Here is a 24,412-nt window from a genome sequence, read left to right on the forward strand (position 1 = left end):
AAAAATTTAAATTATTGTTATGATTACATTGAGCATTTTATAAACAGTTTCAGATTAATCTTGCAATAATCATAGCAAAACTTTGAGTCTCTAATGAATCTGCAAGATATGCTATAATGTACGTGGTAAAATATTTGTGTATAAAGATAAGAACTAGAGAAGAATATGAAAAAAATATTTGAAAAGGTGATTATTTTAGATTAATTTTTTTATTTAAAAATTTTGTCACAGTTTTAATGTTTATATAATGTTGCTTAAAATTCTTAGGCAGTGTATCCTATTGGCTCGTGTATCTTACATCATTTTACTAAGTTCTATAATAAAATAGCTGTCTGCAAAATAGAATTGATCCCTTCTCTCTTTAGATCAAGATACAAAGAGCTTTATGGACAAATAATAGGCAGTTAGTAAATTGAATTATTGAATAATCAGTGCCTGTACTAATTTGTCATTATAACTTAACCTGTTTTTATAAGATTTTTTAAAAACCCTTATAACTTAGGATTAATCAAAATTTGTTATAAAAAATACTTACTATATACCTTTTGACAAATATGTTTTTTTCTTTCCCCCTATTCATTTCCCACTACCTATATCCTACCAGGAAAATCTGAGGAGCCAAACTGTGCTTGTGATCAGTTTCGTTGTGGTAATGGAAAGTGTATACCAGAAGCCTGGAAATGTAATAACATGGATGAATGTGGAGATAGTTCCGATGAAGAGATCTGTGCCAAAGAAGCTAATCCTCCAACAGCTGCTTCCTTTCAACCCTGTGCTTACAACCAATTCCAGTGTCTGTCCCGTTTTACCAAAGTTTACACTTGCCTCCCTGAGTCTTTAAAATGTGATGGGAACATTGACTGCCTTGACCTAGGAGATGAGATCGACTGTGATGTGCCAACCTGTGGGCAATGGTTGAAGTATTTTTATGGCACTTTTAATTCTCCCAATTATCCAGACTTTTATCCTCCTGGAAGCAATTGCACTTGGTTAATAGACACTGGTGATCATCGTAAAGTCATTTTACGATTTACTGACTTTAAACTTGATGGTACTGGTTATGGTGATTATGTCAAAATATATGATGGATTAGAGGAGAATCCACACAAACTTTTACGTGTATTAACTGCTTTTGATTCTCACGCACCTCTTACAGTTGTTTCTTCTTCTGGACAGATAAGGGTACATTTTTGTGCTGATAAAGTAAATGCCGCCAGGGGATTTAATGCTACTTACCAAGTAGATGGCTTCTGTTTGCCATGGGAAATACCCTGTGGAGGTAACTGGGGGTGTTACACTGAGCAGCAACGATGTGATGGGTATTGGCATTGTCCAAATGGAAGGGATGAGATCAATTGTACCATGTGCCAGAAGGAAGAATTTCCATGTTCCCGAAATGGTGTTTGTTATCCTCGTTCTGATCGCTGCAACTACCAAAACCATTGCCCAAATGGTTCAGATGAAAAAAACTGCTTTTTTTGCCAGCCAGGAAATTTTCATTGTAAAAACAATCGCTGTGTATTTGAAAGCTGGGTGTGTGATTCTCAAGATGACTGTGGTGATGGCAGTGATGAAGAGAATTGCCCTGTAATTGTGCCTACCAGAGTCATAACTGCAGCCGTTATAGGGAGCCTTATCTGTGGCCTGTTACTCGTCATTGCGTTGGGATGTACTTGTAAGCTTTATTCTTTGAGAATGTTTGAACGAAGGTCAGTATCAAGACAGAACTATAGTGATTATGCTCTGTGCAGTAAAAACATTGATCAAATGTATGCCACAAGTCCTTGAATAGGATTAACAATACATTTTTGTTTTATGTTAGTTTAGGGATGTATAACTATTATAACTTATAAAATCCATGTGAAAAACCTAAGACTGAAGGCACAAACTACTAAATACTTAAGTTATGAGATGAGGAAAGCCAATCTATATTTACCAGTTCCTGTTTTCAAATGCAATCAGAAATTTTGCAAGCTCTAACTCTCAGATATAATTTTAACCTGTTTTTTATGTATTAATTCAATAATTCCACATATTTGAGAACCTACTACATTCACTCTACAAGTGAAAAGAAAACAAATAAGGCATAATCTCAAGCAGTTTATAGTTAAGAAGACATTGGTGTATGGAATAAGACAGCGAAAACAGAAGTGCTGTAAGAGCTGTGAAACCGTGGTATCAAAGTCGGAAAAATGTAGTCTGATAGGGAGATGTGGAAGCTTTCCACATGACACATTTAGGTGCCATTTTAAATGTGTAAGTAGAATGTAGATGGAGAAGGGTGCTGGGGCTCAACAAAAGCCTGAGGAAGTATATAGAGTAGGAGAATGCCCAGCACTGCTTGGAGAATGAGCATATGATCGGAGCATAGATACATATGCAGTAGGTAAGAATGGGACAGACACAAGGATGTTCATTGAGAGCTTCAGAGTTCTCAGTTCAGTGAGAAATGGTTAAGCATTAAAGGGCGACCCTCCAGGGGGAGTAGTTTTCGTTGTGTTGCAGGATAAATTGAACCTCAGAAGTTAATGGCAGAGAGGTCCTCTATGAGGTTATTGTGTAAACAATGATCTTCAGACCCAGGAGAATTACAAATAATAGATTTAACAAAGAGCATACCAGACAGCCAAGTTAACAGATGTCACACTGATGCATAGTGTCATAATAGCCACTACTGCAACTTCTCTTTGGTTAAGTATAAATGACCAGAAAACTCCTTATCACTTTGTAACAAAAGAGCATAGTGAAGAGTCAGGTTTTCAGTTCAAGATCCAGCTATTCCAGATAGTGTGTTGACTCATTTCACTCTTATCTGAAAAGAAATGTAAAAATGTAAAAACTTAATAAGTGTTCCCTGAGACCTCTCAAATAACGTTACCTTGTGTCTAGAACTACCTGCTTGCTTTAGGTTTTAAAAATCTAGTATTTTTATTTCTCCTTTTATGTTTTATAGGCTTTTCAATGTATTAAAACATGGGGATCCCAGCTTCTACTAGTATAAAACCCCCTGTGGACACATTGCCCACTACATCTTTGTATTCCCAGTGTAGGGATTATATGTATTATATGTATTATATGTATGACTAAGCTTTACAAATAATCAAATATGCTAATATTCAGATTGTTTTAATTACTGACAATAGAAATTTTCTGCTTTGACCTGCCTTTTTATAAACACTTTTTATCCCTGTCTTCTTTCAAAGATCATTTGAAACCCAGTTGTCAAGAGTGGAAGCAGAATTGTTAAGAAGAGAAGCTCCTCCCTCTTATGGACAGTTGATTGCTCAGGGGTTAATTCCACCAGTGGAAGATTTTCCTGTTTGTTCACCTAATCAGGTATATTGTACTTTCTGGTTTCTATTTCAGTGTCTCTTGAAATAAAATCCATACCTGTATATATAGTAAAGCAAGCTCCCTTGACTATTAGGATTTTGTAATAAAGTCAAGGATTAAATATATGGAAAATTAAATTTTAACATTTTTTTCATTATATTTAAAAAATACTACAAAATTCAAAAGTATAATTTTTACTATTTTGATTTGGTTGTATGTTTTTAAGGCATTTTACTGTTTAGGATAATTTAGTGCACTGAAATTTCAGGGTAACTTTAGCAAATTATTTTCTACTTGAACATTTCAGAGATTTAAGAATCAGTATTAAAATTAATATACTAGTAATATTACATGCTAGATTAACCAACTATAAGTAACAGTAATTGAAATGATGTCACCATTTTCATCTCACTTGAGGGAAAACTTTTAAACTAGATTTTATACTGTTTAATAAGAGTTTAACCCATTTCCTTTATATAGTAACTCATTCTTTATTAATCTTTCTTAATTTTTAAAATTTCTCATCAGATTTTTAAGTTTTTCTTTTCCAATGCTTAAAAATGTACCTGAGTTCATTTTAAGCATAAGAGTTTACGTTTATTTAAACTGTAAATTTATCCAGTGTATAAATGTATAAATTATATGAATACAAATTATCCTCAAAATTTAAAAAAAATGTTAAATATTATTTGAGATAATTTAATTTTGTTCAAAATGGAAAAGAATCCCACTTTCCATGCATGAAATTTCTGATTAGTCTCTCATCTTACTTGAGTCCTCTAGGAAGTTCTTGGTGAGAATTTGTGCTTTTCAAATGTTTCTCCAGAGATAATTTGTAATTCACAAGTTCCACTGTTTGAAATTCTGTAGGCAAAATAGAAAAAAAAAATCTAGGTTGTGGTTTCTTTATATTATTGGTCCTACCATGGGGAAGATTTCTTTATAGGTAAGAATCCACCCCGTTCACCATCAAAAATGCTGCCCCTGAACCCTGGGGAGTTACAGGGATCACAACCAATAAAAGGCTGCCCTCATTCCTGATACCAATTACAAGCTCAGAGGGTTCCCCAAACCACCCTCATGTTTTATAATTCACTAGAGAGACTCAACTCACCAGAAGCTTACTCATGATTGCAAGTTATTACTAGGAAAAAGATACAAATTAAAATCTGCTGAGGGAAGAGATGCATAAGACAGAGTTCAGAAGGGCACTAAACTTGGACCTCCCAGTTTTCTTTTCACCACATGAGACAGAAGAGTGTTGTTCTGTTGACAAAGATGTGTGACTCTGTTGACAGCTGTGTGACAATATGCAGGGAATATTACCAGCCTGGGAAGGCTCACCTAATTAAAACCCCTTCTAACCAAAGACCCCACCGTACATCACATCGTTGGTATGATTCAGCCACAACCCTAAGCCACAGTGTTGCTCTCTGGCTGGGCCAAGGCCTTCAGGAAAGAACACTTTTACCAGGCATAGCATTCCATGGGTTTAGAGATCACAGACACCAAGGACAAATGACTTTGGGTAAAATTACATTACTTAACTTCATACTATCCTATCCTCTAGGCTGTGATTTACCCTTGTGAGAGAATTCTACTCCAACAGCACTTTACTTTCATTAATGATCAAGTAGATTTTATTCATATAATGAGATTAAACTTGTTAGAAATTTTTTTATACAGTTATCAGATTTCCATGGCAGCTTTTTTTTAAATTCAGAACTTAATTTTTTTATTGATTTAAAAAAATAAATGACAGCGGAATGCATTACAATTCTTATTACATGTATACAGCATAATTTTTCATATCTCTGGTTGTATATAAAATATGTTGACACCAATTGGTGTCTTCATACATGTACTTTTTTTTGTAGTTGTAGGTGAACAGAATGCCTTTATTTTATTTGTTTATCTGTATATGGTGCTGAGGATCGAACCCAGTGCCTCACGCATGCTAGGCAAGTGCTGTGCCACTGAGCTACAGCCCCAGCCCTCCGTAGCAGCTTTTAAAAAGAAAAACAACCAAGGGAAAGAAATATGGAATGAACTTAACCATCTCTCGTGTGTATGTGTATTTGTGTGTGTGTGTGTGTGTGTGTGTATCAAAAAGAATTTCACCTGTATGTATATACAGAAAATACCATCCAAAGATAAATTAATAAAGGAAATCAGTGGAGGAGAGGAGGGAAAGGAAGAGAAGGGAGGAGCAGGAAGGAGGAAGGAAGGAAAGGGGAAATGGGGATTAAAAACCAATTTCTTGCATGTTTTATTTTGTCAGAATGAATATAATACATAATACATATAATTATAGTGCTCTCATAAAAATATAACGTTGTAATTTACTATCTCATTTAAAATGAAATACTTTCTGAGGGATGTTTGCTGCTTCTAAGCTAAAATAGCATAGGAAATTAGAATGTCCATGAGATCCCCTTAAAGAATCTGCTGTTAGATTGGCAATCTTTTAATTAAACAGACTTTTAACTAAAGGGAGAATTTCACCTAATGTTGAAGTCATTATTAAAGTATGCTGATGACATTGTTGATCTTAATGGGTGACAGCTGAGAACACAAGAGGCTAGAACTGAAAAAACTTTTGTTTCTTCCTGAATATCTTAACCTTTTATACAGACAGCACTCAACTTGAATGCTGGATGTTGAGGATGCTACATCTATGGAGAAATACATTATGGATGTGAATCACTATTTTTATTTAAATTAACATTTATATCACCTCAATTGGTGAAAAAAAATCTGACCCATTTGTACTGTAAGTCCATGTATGTTGATATTCACATTTCTTAATGACAGTCTGTGCTTTACTAAAACTAGACCATGAAATGTTCCTATGACGGTAGTTTCTTTGCTTTCCATGAATTATGTTCTCAGTACTATGGAATGACCTATGTAGAAATGACAAATAAATTCAATGCCTATCACAAAGACAAATAGAGAACATAAGTTATCACATCTTCCTTCTTTGCTTTCTTTCTTTCTCTATTAGAGGAGAGGCAACAGATAGTTTTGACAGGGAAGCAGATTCTCATTTGAAGAAGAAGTATATTAACTCACCATTATTTCCTAGAAATACTATATTGTAAATGCTACATGCCAGCTTGATAAAGCTGTTTGTTCTGTTTGAATACTCTTTTTATAACCACTAGGTGGAGCTTAAAGACTATTTAAATGTTGTGCATTTAAAAAATAATCTAGCTATTTATCTAGAAAAAAGAATAGATTTTCTTTCCGTTGAACAATGTACCCACTTTCCACATATACTAATTAAAAATTACCAGTTTTTCAAAGTATAATATGATTTAAGCTTAATACTAAACTGTAGAAAGTAAAACTTAATCCTTAAAGATTGAGAAAGAATCCAGATGTCTAGATATCTTTGTGGAATTCTATAAACAAGTTAATTTCTTTATCTTATTGTTTTTGTTGTTTTCTGTGTTTTAATATAAGTATATTAATTCCTTTACTTGTGACAATATAATTAAATCCTTATTATTCATTCATTCAACAAATTGTTGAGAACCAGCTCTGTGAATAGAGTAATTCTCACCATGTTTAGGAAAAGTTTCAGCCATGTAAATCAAGTCTAACTTATACTTTATTTCAAAAAACCAAAAAGCACATAGGGCACAGTAGGTCACTTATTGAAATATGGTAGAAATTCATTTATGTTGCTAGTTGTAGAAGTATCAGTTTTATTTTCTACTTTTGGTATACTTTTAGGAATTGACTACTATATGAGGTTAAGCAAAATAACTTATTTAAGCAAAATAACTTATCAATTGACATTAAATATCACTGTAAATAAAGTTGATTGTATAAAATTAAGTATCAAGGAAGTTTTTTATACAGTAAGCAATGATTCAAGTTATAGATTAGATTTCCTAGAGGGGTGAATGAATAAGAATGAGGTAATTTAATTCATCCTCCTTAGACTCTAGTAACAATGGGTAGTAGGATTTTAGCCACAATAGTTTCTGAAGACTGTTTTTCATTTCAATACTTTATTGTTAGCTGTCTTAAAATCTTTCTTATTTTTGTAGGCTTCTGTTTTGGAAAACCTGAGGCTAGCTGTACGATCTCAGCTTGGATTTACTTCAATCAGGCTTCCTATGGCAGGCAGATCCAGCAACATTTGGAATCGTATTTTTAATTTTGCAAGATCACGTCATTCAGGGTCCTTGGCTTTGGTTTCAGCAGATGGAGATGAGGTTGTCCCTAGTCAGAGTAACAGTAGAGAACCTGAAAGAAACCATACTCACAGAAGTTTGTTTTCCGTGGAGTCTGATGACACAGACACAGAAAATGAGAGAAGAGATACAGCAGGAGCATCTGGTGGAGTTGCAGCTCCTTTGCCCCAAAAAGTTCCTCCCACAACAGCAGTAGAAGCCACAGTGGGAGCAAGTGGAAGTTCTTCAACTCAGAACACCCGAGCTGGTCATACAGATAATGGAAGGGATGTGACAAGTGTGGAACCCCCAAGTGTAAGTCCAGCACGTCACCAGCTTACAAGTGCATTAAGTCGTATGACTCAGGGGCTACGTTGGGTACGTTTTACATTAGGGCGTTCAAGTTCCGTAAATCAGAACCAAAGTCCTTTGAGACAACTTGATAATGGGGTAAATGGAAGAGAAGAAGATGATGATGTTGAAATGCTAATTCCAATTTCTGATGGAGCTTCAGACATTGATGTCAATGACTGCTCAAGACCACTTCTTGATCTTTCCTCAGATCAAGGACAAGGGTTTAGACAACCTTACAGTGCAACAAACCCTGGAGTGAGGCCAAGTAATCGAGATGGCCCCTGTGAGCGCTGTGGTATTGTCCACACTGCCCAGATACCGGACACTTGCTTAGAAGCAACACTGAAGAATGAAACAAGCGATGATGAGGCTTTGTTACTTTGTTAGGTACAAATCACATAAGGGAGATTGTATACAAGTTGGAGCAATATCCATTCATTGTTTTCTAACTTTAAAATTAAACTAATTTTAGTTTAAAAAGAGAAAAAACAAGATGCAGGGTGATTTCTTATTATTATATGTTAGCCTGCATGGTTAAATTAAACAACTTGCAACTCTATGAACTTAGAGTTTACTAATTTAGCAGCTAAAATTGCATTATGTATTCATATTGTTCAGTAATGTTGTTCCATTTGTTTCTAATTGTTTTTATCCTGGTACTGTAGTTCATAGTAGAAATATGGCTGCTTAAACTCATTTGACTGTCATTTTATCTATCCTACGTTAAGAGGTTTGTACAAAATAATACCTTCTTTTAATTGAATCTTTTATGCTGTTGCCAATACATCTTGTAACTTAATATACTAAATGTGAAGGTTGTTAATGTACAAAAAGAAAACAAATCCTCACACTCTTTTGTTTGTATAACATTTGTCTGTTATTGGAGTTCATCACAATATCAATTTGTCAAAGGGAAAAAAATCTTCCTCAAAATTTTTCTCTTACGTTTAACATACAGTGATGTGGAATTGGTAGAATTAGATAAATTAATTGCAAAAACAAAACTCTTTTATAGATTTTCTATTGTTGATTTTAATACTCTAATATGGTACAAACCAAATGATAAAATCCCAAGTCATTTCTGTTTTCATCTCTATTTAGGAACAGAATTAAGCGGATGAAGATATTCTACTATGCATTAAATCTTGAACTTTATAAAATATGTACAAAAATTGTACATGATAAGTTCCAACTGATAATGTCTTTCCCTAATATAGGGTTATGCTCGTGTTGGACCCTAGGGATTTGCACTAAAATCGTTTCAAGGTCTCAGATGAGTTCAGTGCACAAGCACTATCACTTTAAATACTATTATTTGCTACCACAGTGACTATATATTTCCATAGCTTTTGGGGGTTGGGGGAACATTTTTATTACAACTTGATATTGCTTTGCAAGTTTCATATTTATTTGTTGTATTTAAAAACTGCATTATTGTACGAGTGATTTTTTTTTCAATATATTTTATTCTCTGGGGGGGGTCGTGTTATAATCTTGAAGAAAAGCAAATTAAGAAATCACTCGGATTGTGCCCCCCTTTTTAAAGTAGAGTGAATTGCAAAACTCCATTTATTTTTTTTTTTATTGTCAGTTCCTGTTTATTTATTCTTTAGCCATCTGTTTTAGTAGCTTAATGATTGAGTATGAAAAATGTATTTGTGTGTGATTATTGCTATTTATTAAATTTTTAAATACTTTGCTGAATGTCATTTTAAAGCATGTTTGAGGTCTTGTGTATTTGTCGTGTTATGCTGTCAGGAAGAACTGACTAAAATGTTTTAATATGTATCAGAAATTAAAATGATTTTTTTTATTGCCTTGAGGTACTTTTTAAATCAAATTTGCTATTTATTTTTGTTGAATTTTGGTGCATATACAGATTCAGGCCATAAAATATGTAATACATCTGGGGAGAAAAATGAAAGGAAGTATATTCTGTTTCACCACTTTGTAGTAAAGTAGTAGCTTACACCCATACCGAACGTAAAATTCCCTAAGGACCTGAATATCACTGCCTTTAAGAAAACTGCTTCCTAATTGTTTTATCTTGTATAATTACTCAATCCATTCTCTCTTCATATTATTTTCGTATATATTTCAGACTCCTATAGAATAATGGCAGAATTTGGGTTAGCACATTCTAACCCAAATTAATCTTCTAGATTCTACCAACTGTCAACTCTCAGGTTTTTGGTTTTCTGTCGTATGTTTTAACTTATTTTTTTAATTGACTAATACATCTTCCTGGTTCAGAGAATTAACTACTGCTGACACCTGTCTTTTAGTTCCCTTTCATAGAGATACTTACCAACACCAGATTCTTATATATTCCTCCAGAAATATCATAATGTATAAATGTATTCATATGCATATGAATACCATATATCATAATGCAAATTATGCTGCACATTTTTCTACAACTTTTCTCAAGGGGAGATTTTTATGTTTTTGTTGTTTTGTTTTGTTTTGTTTTTGTTGTTTCTGGGGATTGAACCCAGGGCTTCATACATGCTAGGCAGGTACTCTTCCACTGAGCCCATCCATAGCCCTTATTTTTAATTAGTGATCACTCCTCAATTTAGGCCACTATTTTGTTTTGTTTTTTTCCTGGGAGTCCAATTAGTTTTCCCAAAACTACTTATTAAATAATAAATCTTCTTTACTAATTTAAAATAGAAATTTATATAGTAAATTTCCACAGTATTAATAATGTTCATAGACAATTCTATTCTCTTCAGTTGATCTGCCTCTTTTTTGTACCAATAATACATTGTTTTAATAACCATCATTTAAAAATGTTTCATCTATTCTTGCTTATTTTTACATATAAACTTTAGAATCAACTGCCTGAATTCCAAAAAACTTATTATTTTTGTGGGGAGGAACCAGTTTTAATTTTACAAGTTAACTTAGAGAATTTGACAATACTTATCATGTTAAAACTTTTTATCTAAATCATGGTGCCCTCCTTACAAATGACACCTATTTATTTAATGCTTTTTTGTTGTTGTTATTTCTTTCACTTGTATTTTACTTTACATAGAGATCTTATATGTTTTTAAGAGTTTATTCTTATAGATTTCATCATTTTATTACCATTATTAATGTGATCCTTTCCATTTATAATTTAGACTAATTTTGGTATATGTAAAGGCTGAGGACTTACTGTGTTAATTTTCTACCTAGCCACCAGATACCTTTTTTTAGTCTGTAATAGTATTTCAATTAACTTTTTTGAGTTTTTTCAGCTACACAATCATGTCATCTGCAACCATTGATAAGTAACCTTTGTTCCAGTGTGCATACTTTGTGTCTTGTTTGGATTGTCTCATACTTCTAGACTAATGTTAAATAACAATGGCTATAATGAAATGGGTTAAAATACATACATTTAATCATATTAAGGACTATCCATTGATCCCAATTTTAAACAGGTTTTAAAGCTGCATGTTGAATTTTATCACGTCTTTTCAGCAGCTGTGGGGGTACTCATCATTCTCCTCCTCCAGTCCTAATATGATGAATTTTGTTAATATAGTTTGTAATATTAAACCATCCTCATCCTTGCATTCCTGAGATAAACTCTACTTGGCCATGTGTATTTTTTAATTTGTGGCAAGATTATGTTTACCATTTTATTTGAGATATTTGTATTTGTCAGTGAAATAAGTTTATAGATGTGTGTCTGTGTGTGCACATGTTATATTTGAGAAAATTGGTATTAATGTTATCTAGTGGCATAAAATTCTCCTGCTTTGCTATGATTCAGAACATTTTAAACAGCTTTGGCATTTTCTGGTTCTTAAAATTTCAGTGAAATTATCTAGTTTTGATAGATAGTTGGCAAATAGCTCTTCACCAAATCCTTGTTATTTCCTGTGGTAATTGGTCTATGTAGTTTTTGTATCTTATCAGGAACCACCCTTTTCATCATTTTCACCCATTTCATATTTATTTGGCTATTGTTGAGCAAAGTTATCCTCTGTATATGACTCTTTCCTCCTCATGTATTATGATTTCTCCTCCATTGCTTGGCTAAGATAACTAAGTTAGCCAGGTGTGGTGACACATACCATTAGTTCCATTTACTTAGGAGACAGGTGAAGATTGCTTGAGCCCAAGGCCTGGGCAACATAGCAAGACCCTATCTCGAACAACTAACAAGGGACACAAGAGACGTGTGTATGTGTGTGTACATGGTGTGTTGTTTCCGTTAAGCATCCATTTCTTGTATGTCACTATTTTTTTTTCTTTTTAATTAGTTGATTTCCACTTCAATAAATTTCCTACTTTTTTGCTTTTGTTAGCCTATTTTGATGCTTTTTTCCTAACTCTTTTCAATTAGCAATTCATTTATTTCTTTTTACTTATTAATATGAAATTTAAAGCATGGACTTAATTCTGAGTACTGCATAAGCTAAACCATTTAGATACATTAGTGTTGTCATTTTGATTATTAATAAAATAATTAGCTATTATTTTCTAGATGTTTTTTAATTTCAGGATTTGTTGTTTCTCAGTTCTGGGGATTAAACCCAGGGTCTTGTGTGTTCTAAGCAAGCCTCTACCACAGGGCTATATTCTAAGCCCTTAGGTTTCAATTTTTATTTATTCTTTAACCCAAAAGTTTTTTGTTGTTGTTGTTGTTCTTTTTGTTTTTTTAAATCCCCCCTCATTTTTTCCCCAAATAATGGGATTATTTTGATGTGGCTGATAGTTTTGTTTTCTGATTCTTTTATTTTTATGGCATCAAAAACAATATGAATATAAAATATGCTTTTAGAAGTATATTGTCTTGAATTTTTAAAATATTCCAAGATTCCAAGATAACTTTTTAAAAGTGCATTCTCTTTTTACAGGATATACATGTTAGTAGATGTTACCTAAATTTGTTGTTCAGGTCTTCTGTGCAGTAACTTGGTCTTCCAATCTTCTGTCAGTCAGTCACTAGTGTTAGTGAGAAGGAAGAAGAAAGAAGCAAAAGAGCTGTTTCGGAGGTGTGCTGTAGGCCAGTGGCTCATGCCCTATCTCTATAAGCTGTTGAGGATTTGGTTACTACTGCTTCCTCTCATCCACTGTAAGCTGGAAATAAATAGGTAAGACAGGTTAAAGGATAAAGGAAGAATGCATGCATTCAATTTATGAGGTATATATTGAGTACCTTCTGCAGACCCAGTAATGTTTACAGCTGTTTAGCTCTTTGCTGCCTTCTATCCAATATACCTCATCCTTCTCCTCAGTCCCTTTCCTCTGAATTCAAAGTGAGATGACAGCAACTTGATGGGACCTGTTTTACTCAGGCAGAACCCATTTTCAAAAACTGGTAGAAGCAGGCAGTGAGGGGAATGTCTTTACTCAGTGCACTTGAGCTATTGTTCAGGAATAGCATATATATTATAAATTGAATATGGACAGTGCATCAGTTGAAAATTGACTGTGATTGTGTTTTTTCCCTAAGGTACTCAACATTCAAGGTGGTAGAAGAAGGCAAAGTGAAATTTACAAAGTTTTGGGGTTGAAATCTTTTAAAATGAGGAAGTAACAAAGCTGATTATTGAGAAACTTTCTAGACTTTCTGTAAATCTGTTATATACCCATGTTACATATACACACTTGTAAATACAAGGGGGTATATGCACACATGTTTACCATCGTGTAATGCAGGATTTTCTTCCTTAGAATTATTTTTGACTTTTTTTTTTGAAATATTACCTGCCCCTAAATGTGAGTATATATTCTATGTTGTAAGTGTATATTCCATTCTCAAAGACAATTTCTAAGAGCCTTTTACCACTATCTGCTCTGTACTTGTGGGAAAGAATTTTCCAGGCAGATAATATTTACTCATTTTTGAGTCCCTGTCTTCATCACAGTCCTTTATACGTCTTTGGAATCTTCACAACCCTATGAAACAAACTTGCTTCTATTTATCCAAGAACAGAACTAAGATTTAATGTCAGTCATGTCTCCCTCAACAGCTGTCTTGTGAGTAGCACGGATCATAAAATGAAGTGAAATTTATCAATCAGGAGAAATACCCATTGACATTGGAGCTGATGTACCTGGATTATCATGCAAGCTCACTGAGACTCAGGTTCTTCTCTGAAGTATGGTAGCTACTGATGTAAGACAGATGAGGCTGGAATTTTCAGGAAGCAGATTTATTTTTAGCTGCAGTGGTCCCTAGGGGCTAACCCCTAAAAATCTCTGGACCTCAAGTCTGAAAATTCTTTTCGATTTATACTCAGTGGAATGTTACTCCGTGTCCCATATTCTTAAGCTAGATAGAGGTTTCATGTTTTGTCTGCAAACCTGGCATTTATAGGAAAGGAGAAACTTCAAACCAGAATGCTCTCTGCAGAATTTTTTGCCAATACCTGTTGACACCCTTTGTAAAAATCTTTCTGACAAGAAGAAAAGCTAAATTATGGCAAGCGTCTTTTGGGTGGGGGTGCTTAGTCTGCTTCACCACTTCATAAGATTATTGTGAGAAATAAATTAAGAGAACATTGGTGAAGGCCTTAGCACAGTTCTGGCCATCTATTGCTGCATAACAAACTACCCCCAACTTTTATGTGTAAAGCAACTTTAGCCACTACAAAACAGTAATACAAGCAGAGCTTAGTGGAATTGGTTCATCCTGCTCTGCATCAGCTTGGTAGGAGGATATGTTCCTAAAAGAGCTGACCTACATGGCTGGCTGCTGCGACCTTAGACAGGAGCCTTGGCTTCTCCAGGTGGGCCTCTCCTGGCTGCTTGTGTTTCCTTAGAGCATAGAAGCTGTGATCCAGGAGTGTTTCATTACACCTCTGCAGAAACTGTAAAGCTTCTTATGACTGAGACTCAGAAGTTCTAGAATATTACTTCTACCATAATTGTCAGATCACTAAGGCCAATCCAGATTCAGTGGGGAAAGAAAGAGATTCCACTCTTGACAACAGCAACAGTTGCAAAGAACTTGTGACATCTTCCATCGCAGCACGGTACCTGATTCCTAAGAAATACTGAGTTGCCATAGTTAATATTTTAAGGATAAAAATTTACTGTATTCATTAGGAATTTATGTTAATATCAGCTTCTCAGTCATATGCCAACCGTGCTAATTATGTCATATTTGTTTATTACAAATATCAGGGTAAAACAATTTGCCTTAGCTTATTCAGTCAGAAGTCATAGCATTTAAATATACATTTCAGCAGGTAAGTATTTAGCAATTAGAAGTAATTTTTCAACTACATTTAAAATAGCTTCTGTTGCAGCATGATATGTTGTTATAACCTATAAAATATTTACTTTAAATTTTATTAGGGACAACAGTGTAGTGGGCAAAAGTGTGAAGCCAGATTACCTGAATTTAATTCTTTTCTTACTAGCATGTGACCTTCAGCAAGTAACTTAATCACTGTTGACTCAGTTCTTTTTGTCTCAGATGGAGATAATAATAGGACTATTGGAGAATTAAGTAATTAAAATATGGAATGCTCTTGGAACAGCACCTGGCTCATAGTGCTTTGTAACAGCTTGCTATTAGTATCACCATTGTTTAAATCTTATAAAGAAAACATCTCTGAAGTTTGAATATAGAAGATATATTGAATATAAAAGATATGTGGAAAGTCCTAAAATAACAGCAGTTTCTGAAGATAAATGGAAACATAAAAGTGCTTACTCCTGGAATCCTGGAAGGGAATTGCAACCCAGAACAGAAGTCAGAAAGAACAAGAAAGGGGAGAAGGGAATGTAACTGCCCATTTGTGATGAGTCCAGTGGAATTCCAAGGCTAAGGACACACAGGATCCTCTAGAGCCCAGGGCCAGAGGAAATTTCCTAGTGAGGGTGAACCTCAAGTGAGTTCTTTACAGGACTGTGGAACCTAGTAATTGTCAGATGACTTAGTTCCTTCATTGTAGCAAATATTGCTAGTTGCATACTCAATAGCTATGAGAAGAGCCTCATTTTAAGGGTGGAAGAAAAGGATGAAAAAAAGCCTGATATTGCTGAGCAGCTACATCAGTGTTGGTCTGGCTACCTTTGCACTGTTAATTGCATTAAAAATAATAATATACTCCTAAATATTTATGCAGTTATGATAGATTCTCAATTACAGAGGAACATCCTCAACTGATCTACTGATTCTCAATATAGGATCTTAATAGTAGTTTAGAGGAGTTAATGACACTGTCCATAAGGCAGAGCAGTGATGGGTAAATACACATGTAAATGCTCAATAAACAAGGCTATGGTTAGAGTGGGAATGTTGGTAAACTGCTCGACCTTAATTTTTTCTAACAGTGATTATATTTGTATCTTGGACTCCCCCCTGTGATTTTTTTAAAATTTTTTTTATTAGCTACACTTGACATTACAATGATCTTGGCTTCCCCCTATGATTTTATTTGAACAAAGGGTCTTGAGGATTAATAAAATTTGGAAACCAGTTCTAGCACATTATGGATACAGTCACCCCATGTTAATGTAGGACACAAGATGTATTAATAATGATATACCCTTCAAAAAGAATTTGATAAGATTGTTTTTAAGTAAAGATGCTAATACATCAGTTAGGGTGGTTTCCCCGTGTGTTGGAAGGAAACTGAAGCTTAAAGAAGGTTAATATCCTCCTAAAAGCTTTATTTTAGGAGAAATAATATAGCACAGTGAGATCGAAAAGTAGGGGCTTTGGAGTCAGGCACGTGGCAGTTTGAATTCTGGTTCCACTACAAAGAGTCAAATCTTATTGTCTCATCTGAAAAATGGATAACACCTATCCTTTAAGGGTTCCCAAAACGATCAAAGGACAGAAAAACAGAGCTGTGCAGATGTCTTTCTACATTTTAATTGTCAATATTACAAATTAATTTTCCAAATGCAAATGTACTCTTCAGAGCTATCTCCATCTGTACTGTGCTTGTGTGTCACCTGAGCTCCCTGAAGAGTGGTTTTCTTCTGTAGTCACTATCCTGCTCTCTTGATTACGAGGCAACTTATGACTGTTTCTCAATGAAAAAATAAGTTTATTAAGTAAAAGTGGATCTTGGCACAGACCTTTTTACTATGAAGAAGTCAAATGCAGGACTTCCATGGAGCCTCAGAACAGGAAAGACGTGACTACCTCCTATGGACGTCACATGTTGGGCTAGTATAAATAAGAAATTACGGAAGTTATTTCCATTCAAAAATATGATTTAAAAGCAGCCTGTAAACAATACTCAATACTGTTCTTGATTTCAATACAATGGAATCAACTTTTACAATAATATTTACATGTTTCTATCTTATCTGCTGAGCCTATTTCAGGTAAACAGAAATTGCTTACCTAATTTAGTTTATAGATTTAGTTTTCTACTTCAATGTAAATTTTACATGTTATGTTCCATTTTGTGAATTTTAACTGCATTCAATTCCTATTTCCTTTGTTCCAACTTAGCACTTTTGCCATATTTACTTGATATTTTTACTACCCAACATAATTTCCATTTCCCTATCCCTATTTCTTTGGTTTAGAGTGAAAGCAAACATTTATTTGTACCAACCACAACACAACATGGCTTAAGTACTTCACTTCTAATCCTCAGAACAAGTATGCGACAGCTGTTATTATCCATTCAGACCTCACATAGCATTAATAAGTGACTATGCCATTGGGATTGAAAGCAATGTAACTTTTGGAACTTTAATTACCATATTTTCATTCATGCAATTGTAGAGGGATTTTATTTTCTATTTAAAATTTTAAATAGAAAATAAAAAAAGGTTTCTTTGTTTTATTTTATAACAATATATGTTTTCTACAACACATAAAAATTCAAAAATTATGACTTCACAATCACTAGGATGGCTCTAGTCAAATAGCCAGTAAGTGTTGGCAGGGATGTATATGAATTGGAGGTCTCATACATCATGATGTAAAACAAGCCAGCCACTTTGTAAAAACAGTCTGGCAGTGCCTCAAAAGTTAAATATAGAGTTATCAAATGACCCAGAATTCTACTCCTAGAGATATACACAAGAGAAATGAGAATATGCTCAGACAAAAACTTATACACACAAATGTTCAAAGCAATTTTATTCCTAACAGGCAAGAAGTGGGAAAATGCCAAATGTTCATCACCTGTAAATGGATGATCAGCAACAACAACAAAAAACACAAATTGTATGATCCCATTTATATGCAAGTCACAGATTTCTGGCACATCTGTAGAGACATAAAATAGAGTAGTGGTTGTTTAGGGTTGAAGAAAGGGGAAAGGAATTTGAGAGGAGGTGGATGTCAAAGAAAAGTTGCGCTAGACAGAGGTGAATAGGCAAGGAAGACCAAGATTGTTGCAACAGAGGAGAGCCAACTGGAGACTACTGAAATAAAAGATAGGGGGCCTTTTCAGGCTGGGCAAGCTAGCAGAGAGGTACTGGAGGACAGGAGAGGGAGGCCACTTAGTGTGATTAGGTCATCTGCATTTGCCAAATTGTCTTCTTATTTGAGGTTAAGCTCCTATCCTTCCACAGAGGCAGGAGCTGATGACACCATCTTCCTTAATGATTACTTTACGTCCTTGAAAAAGCATTTCTAGATTATAAAGCTGGCAAGACATCAGGAGAAATTGCACCTGCTTTCCGAAGGGGCAAAGAAATAATTTGCAATTAAAGAGGTTTTCTGAATTAAATGCTCTTAAGAAAAGGCTGGTGGGGAGCTTTAGTTAGGAAGTCATCCTATGAAGTTTAGTGAAGTTGGGGAACATTAAGACTGTCTTGGTCAATGACATAAGACTTTTTTGGAGGATGGTGAGAATTTTGTAAGGTTAGACTGAAAGTTGCAAAACTACTAAAAACCACTGAATTGCATACTTCAAGTGGGTCAACTATTGTAGGTAAATTATCTCAATAAAGCTGTTTCTAAAAGATCAGAGAACAAAATTATAAATAGCATTCTTTTTTTTTTTTTTTTACAGTTTGCTTTTAGAATTAAATCATACTTATTCCTCTGTACATAACCTTGCTTATTCTGCAGGAGAAAAGTAGTTGTTTTGCCAAGTTAAAAACAGATAATACTGTTCATTTTCATTTGTTTAGTCAACCATGTAGAGGGTACAATTGGCCTAAAATTCCGATCAAAGTAACTATATTACTTTGCTGTTAACCCGTCTGTGCCATAGTTTGTACATCTGTAAAATGGATGCAATGTTTCCTACCCCATTGAGTTCTTGTAGAAATGAGATAATACATGTGAGGGCTTAAATCCAATGCCTTGCCTATTCAAACTTACCAACTATTCCATAAATATTTATGGAGGGACTATTACAGGTCAAGTTTTGTTCTAACTAGTTCTACCCTTGACCTGACACCCTGAACCCTGCCTTAGAAGATCCCTTCCTAGTTCTCCTTAACATGTCCCTAAGGGGCAAGGAATCCACGGGGTCAGGGAAACATGAGTAGCCCCGACCTGCTTCTAGACCACATTTTTAATACTCAGAATCCCAGAATTTCCTGTCCAAATGGCCTAAGTCCACATGTAGGGTCTGCCTGGCTCTTCTCTGGATCTGTCTTCCCAGGGGTTGGGTGGAGCTGCCACAGCTGGGGTGCCCACGTGCATGGAAGACCACAAGGCCTCTCACAGGACGGGATGGAGTTGAGGTGGGAGGAAAAGGAGTGAGAGTTCTGTTCATACCCTCGCCCTGGGCACTACAAATGTTGGAGCAGGGCTCATCCTGACAGACATGAAACGGTGTCCAAAACAAATTTGAATCCTATTAAGAACATTGAATTATTTCTACTAATTCAAAGACTAATTATAATCCATTTAACTTTTTTCTCCTTTTATAACCCATTTAGCTCAAAGTACACTGCTGTAACTCTGAAAGTTCATCTTTCCTGTTGAATACTGGTTTGTTTAAATTACAATAAATGAAAGATTATTGCCTTTAGTACTTGTGTATATTCATTTTATTTCTAGTATTTTTTATTGTTCCCTTGAAAGACTCGTTGTAAAGAAAACCCAGGGGTTTTTATTATAAACAATAAAAATGTCTTATATTTTAAGTCATCTTTGTAGATTTCCAATGTATAATATGCAATATGCAATAATCTTTTCCAGGTAAAAAGGTAAATAGGAATAAATTAATTCAAAAAAAATAAACACATGGGATGGAAGAATGAGAGAATAATTTTAGAGGTGTTTCAAAATTAGAGACTTATGGAATAACTTTCTCCGCTTCTGCCCCGGCCTTTAAACAAATGTGGTTTCTTGTTACTTTGTTGTATGTGGCATTAACATTTTGAGATTTCCCCAAGTGTTCAAGTACACATTAAGTATACTTGATATATTTAAGTACAGCTAAGGTGAAAGTTAAATACTTGACTATGGGGTTATGTAAGTCAAATGTATGTGGACTACATAATATTGAAAAGCAAGACAGAGCTTATTACATAAAGAACTCCCATAACAAATCTTGTTAAGTGAATAATCATGCTCGAATATGGGTTCTTTAAGTGATAACTTGAAAACTTTGCTTAATGTGAAGAATACATTGATTGTATAAATCCAGAAAGTTGTAATCCTATATTATCAAACTGGACTTGTAACTTATAGATGTCCATAAAAGGATGTGTTAAGTCATATTTAAGGCAACAAAGAAACGGGTCATATTCCTTTTTTATTTTGAAGACAGAACAACAACTATGTATCATTACACTTATCAGTTCCCCAGGAATGACACCATTGTTTTGTTTTTTCTCATGATAATCTTTTTTTTAATTTGTTCTAATTAGTTACACATGATAGTAGAATGCATTTTGACACATCATACATAAGAGGAGTGTAACTTCTCATTCTTCTGCTTATATGTGATGTAGAATCACACTGCTCGTGTAATCATATATGTACATAGGGTAATAATATCTGATTCATTCTACTATCTTTCCTACCCCTATACCCCCTACCCTCCTTCAATCCCCTCTGCCTAATCCAAAGTACCTATATTTTTTCCTAGCTGCCCCCCACATTGTGAATTAGCATCCTCATATCACAGAAAACATTCAGCTTTGGTTTTTTGGGATTGGCTTATTTTGCTTAGCATGATATTCTCCAGCTCCATCCATTCACTGGCAAATGCCATAATTTCGTTTTTATTTACAGCTGAGTAATATTACATTGTGTTTATATACCACATTTTCTTTATCTATTCGTCTGTTGAAGGTCATCTAAGTTGATTCCATAGTCTGGCTAATTGAGCTGCTATAAAGGTTGATGTGGGTATGTCACTGTAGTATTGCTGGTTTGGAGTCCTTTGGGTATAAACTGAGTGGGATAACTGGGACAAATGGTAGAATGAGGAATCTCCAGGCTGATTTCCATAATGGTTGCACCAATTTGCAGTCCCACCAGCAATGTAAGACTATGCCTTTTTCTCCAGATCTTCACCAACATTTGTTGTAGCATATATTCTTGATACTTGCACTTCTGACCTGAGCGAGATGAAATCTTAAGAGTAGTTTTGATTTGCATTTCTCTAATTGCTAGAGGTGTTGAACATTTTTTTCATATATTTGTTGATTGATTGTATTTCTTCTGTGAAGTTTCTGTTCAGTACCCTACCTTATTTATTGATTGGATTATTTTGGTTTTTTTGGTATTGCATTTTTTTCAGTTTTTTATATACCTCCAGTGGAGATTAATGCTCTATCTGAGGTGCATGATTTTCACCCATTCTGTAGGCTCTCTCTTCATGTTATTGAGCATTTCCTTTGCTAAGAAGAAGCTTTTTAGTTTGAATCCATCCCATTTATTGACTCTTGATTTCACTTCTTGCACTTTAGGAGTCTTGTTAAAGAAGTCAGTTCTTAAGCCAACATGGTGAAGATCTGGGCATACTTTTTCTTCTATTAGGTGGAGGGTCTCTATTCTAGTGCCTAAGTCTTTGATACACCTTGAGTTCATTTTTGTTCAGGGTGAGAGAGAGGGGTTTTATTTCATCTTATTACATATGGATTTCCAGTTTTCCCAGCACCATTTGTTAAAGAGGCTATCTTTTCTCCAATAAATGTTTTGATGCCTTTGTCCACTATGAAATATCTGTATTCATGTGGGTTTGTCTCTGTGTCTTCTATTCTGTACCATTGGTCTACATGTCTGTTTTGGTGCTAATATCATGCTGTTTTTGTTATTAGGGCTCTGTAGTATGTTTGTGCCAATTTGCAGTCCCACCAACAATGTAAGACTATACCTTTTTGGTAGTGTGATGCCTCCTGCTTCACTTTTCTTGCTAAAGCTTGCTTTGGCTATTCTGGGTCTCTTATTTTTCCAAATGAATTTCATGATTTTTTTTCTATTTATATGAAGAATGTTATTGGGGGTTTAATAGGAATTGCATTAAATCTGTATAATGCTTTTGATTGTATGGCCATTTTGACAATATTAATTCTGCCTACCCCAGAGCATGGGAGATCTTTCCATATTCTAAGGTCTTCTTCAGTTTCTTTCTTTAGTGTTCTTTAGTTTTCATTATGGAGGTCTTTCACCTCTTTTGTTAGACTGATTCCCCAATTTTTTTTTTGAGGCTATTATGAATGGAGTAGTTTTCCTAATTTCTCTTTCAGTGGATTCATCACTGATGTATAGGAACATGTTTGATTGATGGTTGTTGATTTTATATCCTGCTACTTTGCTGAATTCATTTATTAGTTTTAGAAATTTTCTGGTGGAATTTTTTGGATCTTCTAAATATAGATCATGTCGTTGGCAAATAGTGACAGTTTGAGTTCTTCTTTTCCTGTTTGTATCCCTTTAGTTTCTTTCATCCATCTAATTGCTTTGGCTAGAGTTTCCAGGGCAATGTTGAATAGAAGTGGTGAAAGAAAGCATCCTTGTCTTGTTCCAGTTTTTAGAGGGGGTGCTTTCAATTTTTCTCCATTTAGAATGCATTGGCCTTGAGTTTAGCATAGATAGCTTTTACAATGTTGAAGTATGTTCTTACTATCCCTAGTTTTTCTAGTGTTTTTAACATAAAGGGGTTCTGTATTTTGTCAAATGCTTTATCTGCATCTATTGAGATGGTCATATGATTCTTGTCTTTAAGTCTATTGAAGCAATGAATTAATGTTTATTGATTTCTGTATGTTGAACCAATCCCGCATCCCTGGAATGAACCCCACTTGGTCATGGTGCACTATCTTTTTAATATGTTTTGGGGTGCAATTTGCCAGTATTTTAGTGAGAATTTTTGCATCTATGTTCATCAGGGATATTGGTTTTTTTCTTTCCTTAATGTAACTTTGTCTTGTTTTTGTGTCAGGGTGATACTAGCCTCATAGAATAAGTTTGGAAGGGTTCCCTCCTTTTCCCTCCTTTTCTATTTTGTGGAATAATTTGATGAGTATTGGTGTTAATTCTTCTTTGAAGATCTTGTAGAACTCGACTGAGAATCCTTCTGGTCCCGGGCTTTTTTTGATTGGTAGGCTTTTGATGGCATCTTCTATTTCATTGCTTGAAATTGATCTGTTTAAATTTATATGTCTTCCTGATTCACTTTGGATATGTCATATTTGTCAATGGCTTCTAGATTTCCTATTTTATTTAAAAATAAATTTTCAAAGTAGTTTCTAATTATCTTCTGTATTTCAGTAGTGTCCATTGTGATATTTCCTTTTTCATAAAAAATTTTAGTAATCTGAGTTTTCTATTTCTCCTCATTAGCATGGCTAAGGATTTATCAATTTTATTTCTTTTCTTCAAAGAACTGACTTTTTGTCAATTTTTTTCAATTGTTTCTTTTGTTTCAATTTTAGATTTGAGTTCTGATTTTAATTATTTCCTATCTTTTGCTTTTGGTATTGATTTGTTGTTCTTTTTCTAGGGCTTTGGGGTGTAATGTTAGGTCATTTATTCGTTGACTTTCTATTCTTTTAATGAATGAGCTCAATGCAATGAACTTTCCTCTTAGCACTGCCTTCATAGTGTCCAAGGGATTTTGATATGTTGTATCAGATCTCATTTACCTCTAAGAATTTTTTTTATCTCATCCCTGATTTCTTTTGCTATCCATTCATCATTCAGTAGTATATTGTTTAGCTTCCAGGTGTTAAAGTAGCTTCTATTTTTTTATTGCTGATTTCTAATTTTATTCCATTATGATCTGATAGAATGGGGGTAGTATCTCTATTTTTTTTATTTGCTAAGAGTTTCTTTGTGGCATAACATATGGTCTCTTTTAGAGAAGGATCCATGTGCTGCTGAGAAGAAAATGTATTCTCTGCTTCATGGATAAAATATTCTATATATGTTCATTAAGTCTAAATTATTGATTGTATTATTTAGTTGTATAGTTTCTTTGTTCAGTTTTTGCTTGAAAGATCTATCCAGTAGTGAGAGAGGTGTATTAAAGTCACACAATATTATTGTGTTGTGGACTATTTGATTCTTGAAATTGAGAAGAGTTTGATGTACATAGATGCTTCATTTGGGGGGGGACATAAATATTTATGATTATTATGTCTTGTTGATGTGTAATTCCCTTAAGCAGTAAGAAATGTCCTTCTTGGTCCCTTCT

General features: G+C 34.3%; 1 protein-coding gene across 2 annotated transcripts in view; it reads left to right on the forward strand.

The window, feature by feature from the left end:
* Window positions 1-9,657, forward strand: part of Lrp12 (LDL receptor related protein 12) — an 82,472-nt gene extending 72,815 nt beyond the window's left edge. For both annotated transcript variants that reach the window (XM_027949793.2, XM_027949802.2), the window contains 3 exons: window positions 605-1,709; window positions 3,204-3,336; window positions 7,395-9,657. In XM_027949793.2, the coding sequence (XP_027805594.1) occupies window positions 605-1,709; window positions 3,204-3,336; window positions 7,395-8,261 (2,105 nt within the window). In that variant the 3' untranslated portion in view covers window positions 8,262-9,657. The remainder of the gene's footprint in view (window positions 1-604; window positions 1,710-3,203; window positions 3,337-7,394) is intronic.
* The last annotated feature ends 14,755 nt before the right edge of the window (window positions 9,658-24,412 follow it).

This window comes from Marmota flaviventris, chromosome 15 (genome assembly GCF_047511675.1).
Source record: "Marmota flaviventris isolate mMarFla1 chromosome 15, mMarFla1.hap1, whole genome shotgun sequence".
Taxonomy (NCBI): domain Eukaryota; kingdom Metazoa; phylum Chordata; class Mammalia; order Rodentia; family Sciuridae; genus Marmota; species Marmota flaviventris.